Here is an 11,892-nt window from a genome sequence, read left to right as displayed (position 1 = left end):
AAAAAAAAAAAAAAAAAAAAAAAAAAAAAAAAAAAAAAAACGAAAAAAAAAAAATAATGAAAAAAAAAAAAAAAATTAAAAAAAAAAAAAATGAATAATTATAAATAATTTACTAATAAATAAAATAAGCATATAAATTTATTTAATATTATACATAAATAAATGTGAAGTATAATAATTAGAAAAGGAAAAATATATTTTTTAATTTGATATGCAAAAATGAAGATAAGGTATATAAAATATGTTAATGAGAAATTATTCGCCTTTATATATTTTCATCTTAACATATGTACATATATATATATATATATATATATATAATATTTATATATTCATTTGAAGTTTTATTTACATGATAGGAAAGAAGACTTCTTCACCGATACCACAGAAAACGTTGTCTCCATTTTTATTTCTACTTAATCTCATGAATCCATTTTCTCCCCACTTTTTACTCCATGAATTTTTAATAATCCAATAGTATATTATATTATCATCTTGTTGATTAGAATTTTCTTTTGTGTTATATGTTTGTATTTTATTGTTATAATTTAATTTAGTTTTTTCTACTTGTCCATATCCAACTAAAAGTACAGAATGGTTTAATTCTTCTGAACATGTGCCATTATAAACACCTTCAGAATAAGCTACAAAATCATTATTTACTCCTACATTAACAGATAATGGTCCTACTTCATTTAATGCAAGAATTAATTGATTTTCTTTAACTGCACCAATAGATGACAAAGATACTTTTCTCTTACATCTATAATTTAAACAGAACATATCATCTTTTGCTTTATATTTATATTCATCGCCAAGACATAATTCATTTTGTAAAACGTAAAGGAATGAATAAAATGGATGTCCACCATCACATCCAAAATTATCTTTTGAACAATCTACAACTTCTTGTTCACTGAAACTTAAAATATTTTTATTTTTTTTAGCAAACACACTTTCAATATTTCCAACACTTGCAAAAGCCCAACAAGAACCACAAAGTCCTTGATCTTTTGGTTCATGTACTATACCTTTTTCTCTATAATCTAATATTTCAGGAACTTTAGTAAATATATCTTTCTCATTTCTCTTTCCATTTGTATAAAATTCACTTATTAATATATTATCTTTTAGATGATTTTCAAATGGTTTCGAATATTTTTGTATCATATGATTAGGTACATGTAATAAGGTTTTAAAATATTGTTTTAATTCTTCTTCAGAATAATCACTAAATTGATTTACTTTCTTTTTATACATAGCATTTTTATTTAACTTATTATGATTTTTAATACTTATATAATTCATTTTGAAAATCTCAAATTTTCTCATTTGTTCATCAATATTTTTATATACTTTATTATGTTCTTTCATAAATTTAAAAAATTTTGATGCATATTTAATATTATTTATTGGATCTTCTTTTTTATATTTCATTTCTTCATTCATACCTATTTCGAAAGCTCCCTTTTCATCATAATTATCATTTATAAGATATACTTTTTTATTATCTTTTTCTTCACTTAAAATTAATTTATTGATTTCTAATAATTTATGTAATATATTTGATAACTCTTTCCTGTTTTCTTCGTTATTTTCGTTGATAAATTTTTTATATTTCTCTAGTAATATTCTTTCTAAATTAATATACTCTTCCTTTTTAGATTTTATACTATCATTCTTAATATTACTAATATTATTGTTATTATTATAAGCTTGTGAGTTTAAGGCGTATTTTTTTTCATCTTCTTCATTGGAGGACTCATTAGAGATACCATCCTTTTGGTTTTTATATTTTTCTAAAAGAACGCGAAGTAATTCAATTTCTTCTTTTTTTAAACTAGGTTCATTTTTATTATTATTGTTATATGCGGATGATTTATTTGTAAAATATAATATTCCTATACAAAATATTATGAAAGTAATAAATGCATAGATACATAAAACGAATGTTCTCTTCTCCTTTTTTTTTAAAAATTTCTTTTTCTTATTCAATGTCTCAACTAAACTTGACCTAGCAAATGCAAGTTCTTTCATTTCTTTTATGGCAACCATATTTTTATTATTTAATGATAAAAAAAGGTATATAAATATGTAAACAAAATATATAAATGGATTCAACAAATATATATAATATATATATAATATATATATAATATATATATTTTATATATTTATATAATTATATAAAAAAAATAAAAAATCATAATAAGGAAAAGTCAACAAATAATTTTAATTATAAAATATATATATATATAAGTTACAGAAAAAAATTATATCACATAATCGTAATCATTAAATATTTATCTATAAAAATATTATATAAATTTAATAATTATTAATATATTTTCAATAATTTTTTTCTGTTTTTCGTACACAAAAAAATTAAAAGATTATATAAAAATATTATATATATTGTATGTATAATAATATTTTCATTTTTCTTTTCTTTTTTGCTTTTATTTTTTTTTTTTTTTAAGCTTAAAATAGAAAAGGCATTTTATAAAATTATAGCAATATATATAATATATATAATATATATTAAAATATATTTAATTATAATTCTATAAATAATAAAAAAAGAAAAATATATAAATATATTATATATTTATTATATTATGAGAAAGATAAACTATTTATAAAAAAAATTTCATTATAAAATAAAAATATTTATATATAAAAATTATTATATTTTTTTTTTTATTAAAATATTTATTATATAAAAATAATATATAGCAAAATGTATATTTTTTTATATATAAAATTTTTTTTCTTTTTTAATATATTATATTATTTATAGAGATATAAAATAAATATATATTTTTATATTATATATACATATTTTTAATATATATAAAATTATATATTATTTTTTATATGTATATTATAATATATATAATAAAATATATAGCGATCCAAATAATATATATATATATATATATAATATATCTTTTTAAAAATCCTCTATATTAAATTTTTAATATATATTTTATATTATACCATTTTAAATATAATATTAATTTATAAATATATTACAATAATATATATATATATATATATAATATATATATAAATAAAATAAAAATAAAGAAAAAAAAAAAAACAGATGACACAGAATGAATTTATAATATTATATTGTATTATATTATATATAATAAAATTTTATATAATAATTATTTTCTATTCTTATATATCATGAAATAATATATAGAAACAACAATTTCTTTTTATTCAATTTGGGTTTTATCATTATTATTATTTTTTTTTTTAAGGATAATAATTATTTATATTTAAAGAAAAAACGAAATATATTCTTATTAATAACTTTAAAAAAAAATTTTTTAAAATGCTTTTATAATAGAATACAAAAATATACTTCATTCCACAAAAAAAAAAAAAAAAAAAAAAAATTAAATATATATATATAATTTTAATTAAAAATAAGTGACAAATATATATCAAAAAAAAATATATATATATATATATTTTTATGTATTGTTTTTTTTTTTTTTTTTATGTAATAAACTAAAAAGGGACAGACAAAAAAAAAAGGAAAAAAACAGAAATGTAACACACAAAAATTCTATTTATGTATAAATATATGGCAGTACAGAAAAAAATCAAAAAGATAACACAATTAATAAATATACATATATATATAATATATATATTAATAATTCCGTAAATTTTTAAATCTTTAAAAAAAAAAAATATATATATATATATATATATATATACGTTTTTTTATACATAATAAAATATAGATCTAATTTATGAATTTATTCAAATAAATTTTAAAAATAATAATAATATATATATATATATATATGTGAATCACAAAGGTTCCAAAGAAATAAAAAAAAAAGTGAAAGTTACATGGATGAGATAAAATTTTTCTGTCTTAAAATTTTTGTGTTCTTTACAAATATTAAAGATTTATAAATGGGAAGAAATGGAATGGTATAATTGGACAATATAAAAATATAGTATTTAAGATATTTTTATAATAATTAGCTTTTTTGTAATTTTTTATTTTCATATATGATTGATAATACATATAGATATTTAAATATTCATATAAAAAATCAGATTGATTATTTAAATGAAAAAACAAGATATTATTTAAATATTTATTATTTGATTTGTTGCTAGTTCTTTGTAGATTTGTCAGATAACCTTTTTCGTCTCTTTTAAAATAATATGTTTTTTTTTTATAATGATCATTAAGTAAAGATAAGATACTTATAACCTTTATATATTTTTCTTTTAAAAAATAATAACGAGCATATAAAATTTGAACCTTCCTATTATTATAATATATTTTGGTCATTAAGGATAAATATATTTTTATATTTTTTATTATTTTATATTCTTCATGTCTTTTATTGAAGCTATTATGATAAAATATTGAATTAAATAATTTCTGTTCATCTAAATGTAATTTTTTTATTAATTCCTTATGTTCTTTTATATTTCTTTTCTTTTCTTTTCTTTTATTATCATCAGATAACATATGTTTATCTTCAACATTTTCTTTTTTCACATTTTCTACCACATTAGGTTTATCTTTTTTACTTATATCTTTTATATCATTTTTTATAGTATTAAATTCTTTGTTTTTAGTTTTAAAAGGCCAGAATCTAGATTTTAATGTTTTGCTTTTGTCTATAGTACGATATGGTAATTTAAAATTATATTCTGGAATATGATCATCCTGCAAACATATATGATTGTTTTCTAAGAATATTTGATGGTTATCAAAAACATCCATATATGTATTACATTTCTGTGCTTCTCTCTCGAATAAAAGAATTTTCATATATATATTTTTAAACGACGTAATGTTATCTTTATTTAGTATGATGTTTTTTTTTGTACAATATGTATTATAACATTGTAATATTTCAGGCATATTATTTAATTCATTTCTATTTCTGGTAAATCTTTTATTATATATTTTTTTCTTTGTACATCTTGAATATAAATAAAAAAAAAATAGACATTTGACACACATAAATTGGTGCGTTAAATTATAAAAAAAATTACATTTTTCATAGTTATATGTATTATTATTTTTATTCAAACTTAAATAAAAATTTATATAGGTATTAATTATATGAAAAAAATATAGAATAAGTTTTGGACATACATTTAGATATATGAAAACCTCGCTTAAACCTATCCATACCATAGTTTCTAAATATATATTTTTTACACTTATTTTTCTTTTTACATTGTTATGATGATAATCAGGATATTTTGTTGAGAGTGCATGATCCTCATTATTAATCCAGGATGTATTACATTTCATTTTATCATAAAAAAAATTATTTTTATTTATTATTTTTTCACTTTCCTTTGAATATATAAAAAAACAATTACTATCATCGAATTGATCCTTTTTCGTACCATTATTACAACAATTATTTTTATGTAATTCACATGTAATTTTATTTATATTTATTTCAGACATTAAATTATGTAAATGAAAATATATATATACGTCCGAAGTACTTTTTTCCTTTTTAGAACAAATATTTCTATGTATATATTTATATAATATAATCAATATGGGTATACAACATGGTAATAATTTTATATTACTAATATTAATATATTCATTATTATTTTTATAAGAATTATTATTATTATTATTATTATTATTATTATTATTATTATTACTATTTATATTTATATTTATGTTGTTTAAATAACTCAATTTGTTATACCACTGTCCAGTTTTCTTTTTATTCGTTCGATATATGTTTGGAGTATTTGCTTTTCTTCTATTTTTTGTATTTTTTTTTTCTAATGAACCAAATATTGTTTTTTCATCATTTTCGCTACAATTCGTATCTTCTAATATTTTCATAGAAAATAATATTTTATCAATTTCTTCTTTGATACAATTTGTTAGATTTTTATTTCCTTGGTTTTTCTTGTTCATAATATTGAAAAGGTTAGTATTTTCTTTATTCCTACGAGACGTTGAAACATTATTATTGATTAAATTATTTAAGGACATATTTTGAAAATATGTCTTTTGATGATACTTTTTAGATTCTTTCCTTTTTTTGGTATTTTTTCTCTCCCATATGAATAATATATCATAAAGTGAAAAATAATGAATAATATAATAGACATACAAATACAGAAAAAGAAAATTATTAGAAAATATGTTCATAGCTTTATTTAATAAGTCAAGGAAATCTTTGTTCACTAATTCCCTTTTGTGATATATATCATCATTGACCTTTGTTAAACTGACAGCCTTTTTATTTTCCTCGAATGTTTTTCTTTCATTCTTTTTTTCATTATTAAAATTACTTTTATTTATAGCGTTTCCCATACTTTCATATTCACTATTATTTATATCGTTGTTCTTCATATCAGAAAAAAAAATCACTTTTTTAAATTTATTCTTGCCTTCTTCCACGCAACTATGTTTATTCTTATTGGTATATAAATCGGTTATGTTCTTTTGATCATTTTGTTTTTCCACAACAAATTCGTCTTCCTTATTCTTCAAAATGTTGCAGTTTATTATATTACTTATATTGCATAATTTGTTTGAATTGTTTGTATCATTTGAATGATTTGCATCATTTGAATGGTTTGCATCATTTGAATGGTTTGCATCATTTGAATGGTTTGAATCATTTGAATGGTTTGCATCACTTGAATGGTTTGCATCACTTGAAGCTTTTGAAACATTTAAAACTTTTGAAATATTTGAATTATTCATGTTATATATATCACTCATATTTGTTATAGAATTAAAAAAATGCGGAGAATTTATTTTTACTCTATTAAGTACTGAAGCATATTGTTTATTATATTTTTGAAAGGGTTCTAAATGTTGGGATAATATTATATTGTTTTTACTTTCTTCTTGGTTACCTCTATAAGGTATAGAATAGTACTTGTCTTTACAATTATCTTGCATATTTATATTATTACTATTATAATTTATTCTATATTTTTTTTTTGATTTGTTTTGTACTGTTCTACAGCTCATTACAGTCAAACTTAACAAAAAGAAAGGAAAAGTATACATATCGTAAATATTATGTCTGATCAAAAAATTTTTACAAATATATAAGCACTTATTTATTTTTAGATTATATAAATAAATAATACATAAATAATAATAATTTAATATACTATTAGGATCTATATGTATACTTTTCATAATATATTTATAACTTAATTGTAATAATTCAGTATAATCATTTTTTACTATATTATTTATATTTATTTCTTTATTAATCATATCATCTTCTTCATATATAAAATGAACCTCTTTTATATTATCATAATAAGGATTTGTATTTATTTGTTTTAATAATGATATACCAATAATAAAATAAAGTTTACTTCCTCTGAATTTGTTCATATCTAATTTATGCTCAAAAATATATTCTTTATTGTTTATAAATATATCATTTGTTATATATTTCTTATATTTATTATGTCTATCTTTTTCATTTATATGTTCTGATAATTTATGACTATAATTATTATTACCTATATTATTGTATTTATCATTTTGCATATTTGAATACTTGAAGGAATCTTTAGACAAATGTGTATTTAAAGAAAAATCATTCATAGAAATGCTTGCATTCTTTTTTTTATGATTTATATGTTCTTTATGCATATAATGTGTATTACGTTCTCTTAATATGTCTTTAATATCTAAAATATACTCACCACTTTTTTTCAAATGTATGAAATTTTTTTTCGAAAGAATAATACCTGATTTGGTTCTTATAAAAATGCGCTCATCAGTGTGTAGACTATATTCATTGCTTTTATATTTATTCGTCGTGTGTTCAAAATTATTTCTTGGTTTATAAATATTATAATAATAAGAACTTTTATCACACATTTTGTTATCACACATTTTGTTATCACACATATTATTGTCATAGTTTTCTTCTTTTTCCTTGTTAGTTATATTGTCACAAAACAATTTCATATACGCTATTCTTCTCAACTTTTGCCTACAATCAATAATTAAGTTAAATTTGTGACTGTTCTTCATATAGAAAAATAAATATTTGAGTCCGTTTTGTACACATATATGACTATTAATGAAATGATTAAAATTTACCTTTAATTCAAAAAATATATCAAAAAATAAAGAAAAACGAAATGATTTAATATTAGCTAATTTTTCAAAAACATTTTCATTAACATGTGGATGGCTTTCTTCTGTTATATATTTTCTATCATTTATATAATTAGTACTATATGTATTAAATATATAATCATTATAAGGTATGTCTTCATTTTTCATATAAAAGAAAATATTTGTATTATTTGGTTTATCATTTATATCATTATTTTTATATATATTATGTTCTACATATTGATTCGTACCATAACTATTTAACCTTATATTATCATTTAATGGATTGTTTATTCCTTCATAAATATTATCACAGTAAAATATATTTTTTTCATCTTTATCATTTTTATGATTTTTATAATTCTTATAATTTTTACCATTTTCATTATATTCATATTTATCTTTATGAATATTTTCAATCGTATTCTTTTTTTTATTTTTATCACGATAAGGGTCAGGGGCATATTTATTAATTAATTTGCAATGTATATAATTAAGATATCTTAAAATAGATGTAACAGAATTATAGTTAGAATATAAATAATTTAACATGGCTATTCTTTCATATAATGAAAAGATTAAATATGTATTAAATCTAGTAAAATATGCTAAAGCAATAATCTTTTCATATTTTTTTATGAGAAAATATTTTCCTTTATTATGAAATATTTTTTTAAATTCTTTAATATCTATACTGTAATAATCATTGTATAAAAAATTATGTTCTATTATACTTTTGGTACCTACATTTAAATTTGTTATTTTACATAATTTCTCATTTATTCTATTCATATTACATAAACTAATATAATAAATATTATCATTATTATTATCATGTGATTTATATAATGCTTTATCCTTGTCTTTTTTTAAATTATTTTTATTATTCTTTTTTGTGTGACTTATAATTTTTTGTTTATTTTTATTTTTTCTCCTATTAAAAATATTAGATGAATTTCTTTTTCCTATACTATATTTAATTTTATTTTCATTGTGTATACAATACTTTTGTATATACAATGTTTCATTTTTCGTATTACTTGTAACTTTTTTATGATAGTACGTTTTCTTACTTCTTTTTGCAGACAATTTTAATGTACTTTTGGTTCCTTTTTTTTTATTAAATAATAAAAGTTTTTTTTTTTCTTTCTTTTTCACGTCTCTCATGTTATATGTACTAGAAACCGTTAATTTGTTTCTTACTTCAAGGTTATTCAAATTATTCTTATTTTCAGGGTTATACATTTTAGAGATATTTGAAGAATCAAAAAGGCCTACCGTAGAAATATCATTAATACTATTATTGCTATTATTACTATTATTACTATTATTTTTATTATTATTATTATTATTATTATTATTATTATGATTTATGTCTTCATCATCTCCCCTTCCGATGTCTACTTGTTCAATATTTATTTCCTGGTGGTCCTCTTCCTCACCATCATCTTCACTTTCATGCTCATAGCATTTATTTTCAAACCTAAATTTATCTATCTGCGTAAATTCTATATCATTTATATTTTTATTAATCTTCATATATACAAAGGGAATATGAAAATTAATATATGGTAATAATACTACAGATAACATTTCAGTGATTAAAAATAAGAAACATATATGCTCATATTTTTCTATATTAATTTTCATATGATAATTTATATAATTCTTTTTATAAATATCTCTCAAAAAATGTATACACTTAATACTATAATTCTTTTTATCATCAACAAAAAGAGATTTTACAGACACATTCTTATGCTCCTTCATCAATAAGTTTTTTGAAAATTTTTGATTTCTTGGACATATATCATTTTCCTTTTTATTTCTACCCTTAAATGAAATATCCTTTTTCATTTTTATATCAATTCCTTTTTCCTTAAACATGGAATTGTACATTTTATTATCTTTCCTTTTATTTTTCTTTAAATATTTTTCTTTGATATATTTTTTGTAATAGGATATTTCATCTCCTATGTCTTTGTTTGATTTAGAAAAGAAATGATAAACCCTGTATCTTAATTTTTGTTTCTTTTTTAAAATATTGACAAAATTAAAATATTCATTTATATCCTTTTTATGTGTATGCATATATATATATTCATCAAACATGTACAGGTATAAAAAGTTATATATTAACAATTTAAGTTGATTATTTTTAAAACTCAAATAAGTTTTTAAATTTTCATTTTTTACATAATCCATCAGATCATCACATGAATAATAATATTTATAATAATTAAAGGGAAAATACTTATAATTTATAAATTTTTCATTCTTTATATTATTTATATATATGTTCCCTTTCGATATTATATTATGAAATATATTATAAGAACTTTTCTTCGGTACAAAGAAGCTTTTATTTCTATTATTTGTTGTTCCTATAATATTTTCCATATTATTATATGACGTACTTAAGATAATTTCTGAATTATTCCTTTTATTATATTTTTCATATATCTTTTTGTTGTAAAAATTTAAAAAATACATACTTTTTCTTTTTTTTTTTTTTTTATCGTCTATATGTGCTATTGTACTATTGATATTTTTATCTTTGTCTTCATCTTGAAAAATATTTTTTTCTACCATTAAATTATCTGTCTTATTATTATCATTATCTTCAATGTTAATATTTTCATTTTTATTATCTTCAATGTTAATATTTTCATTTTTATTATCTTCAATATTAATATTTTCATTTTTATTATCTTCAATATTAATATTTTCATTTTTATTATCTTCCAAATTATCAAAATTAAATTGAACTGAAGTTCTCTTATTATTATTATTATTATTATTATCATATGTATCATTTTGACCTATAACAGGTTGGTATATATTATCATCAACATTTTTTTTCTTCCTCTTGATCATTTTCAAATTAAAAAAGAAATTTAAATTATCTTTATAATTATTATATCTATCAGTTGTAGTATTTGCAATATCTCCATAGTTTTTATTTTTATTTTTATTTTTTTCATCATCGATATATATTTCTTGATCATCTATTGTGTTGTTATATACATTCTGATTCAAACATAGATTTTGTTGTTCCATATCCTGATATGTAATTAAATAAGAATCATACACACTTATGTTTTCATATATCGTATAAAAAATACTTTTGAATGTATTATCATTCATAGTAATATTATTATATAAATGATATATATTTATATTACTATCAAAAAATAATATTCTTCTTAATACGTACAAATTTTTTTCATAGGTATATAAATTGAAATCGTAACTTTTCACAATTTTATCTATATACAAATAATACACTAAATTTTTTAAATTATAATTATTTTCATAAAATATATATTTTGTTTCTACATAATTTATTAAATTTAAATAAATCAATATATGTTTTCTAATACCATAAAATATATACTTATTATTCAACCATAATGCATTTTTTATCTTCGTTGCAACAATTATATAATCATTTGCAATATGAAAATAATTATTTAAAAAGTTATAATTACAATTTTTGAAATATCTATTTTCTTCTAAAAAATCATTTATCATATAAAAATTCTTATTATCTTTTAAAAGGTAAATTAAATATTCATATATATATATAGCTCTTTCATTATTTCCGTTATACCTTGTACAATCATTAATATTATTACTATAATTCTTATATATATCATAATTACCTGAACTATCATACTGTGAAATATTGAAATTTTCGTATGTCTTCACATCTTCTTCATCCTCGTTACTGTTTGTATCATTAAATAATTGTGTGA

At 18.3% G+C, this 11,892-nt stretch overlaps 2 protein-coding genes across 2 annotated transcripts in view; both read right to left on the bottom strand.

The window, feature by feature from the left end:
- Positions 1–348: 348 nt before the first annotated feature.
- Positions 349–2,055, bottom strand: PRSY57_1457300 (cysteine proteinase falcipain 1; the record flags this gene model as incomplete). The annotated part of the gene is made up of 1 exon (XM_012910169.2): positions 349–2,055. The coding sequence occupies one exon, from the start codon at positions 2,053–2,055 to the stop codon at positions 349–351; it is 1,707 nt and encodes a 568-aa protein (XP_012765623.2).
- Positions 2,056–3,928: 1,873 nt separating this feature from the next.
- PRSY57_1457200 (hypothetical protein) overlaps positions 3,929–11,892 on the bottom strand; it is a gene marked incomplete at both ends in the record, with an annotated part of 10,443 nt that continues 2,479 nt past the window's right edge. Inside the window, one exon of the mRNA XM_012910168.2 lies at positions 3,929–11,892. This exon is cut by the window's right edge and continues 2,479 nt beyond it. Within this exon, the coding sequence (XP_012765622.2) occupies positions 3,929–11,892 (7,964 nt within the window).

This window comes from Plasmodium reichenowi, chromosome 14 (assembly GCF_001601855.1).
Source record: "Plasmodium reichenowi strain SY57 chromosome 14, whole genome shotgun sequence".
Classification (NCBI taxonomy): Eukaryota; Apicomplexa; class Aconoidasida; order Haemosporida; family Plasmodiidae; genus Plasmodium; species Plasmodium reichenowi.
The sequence above is the reverse complement of the archived record's forward strand: the minus strand, read 5'-3'. Positions and strand labels throughout refer to the sequence as shown.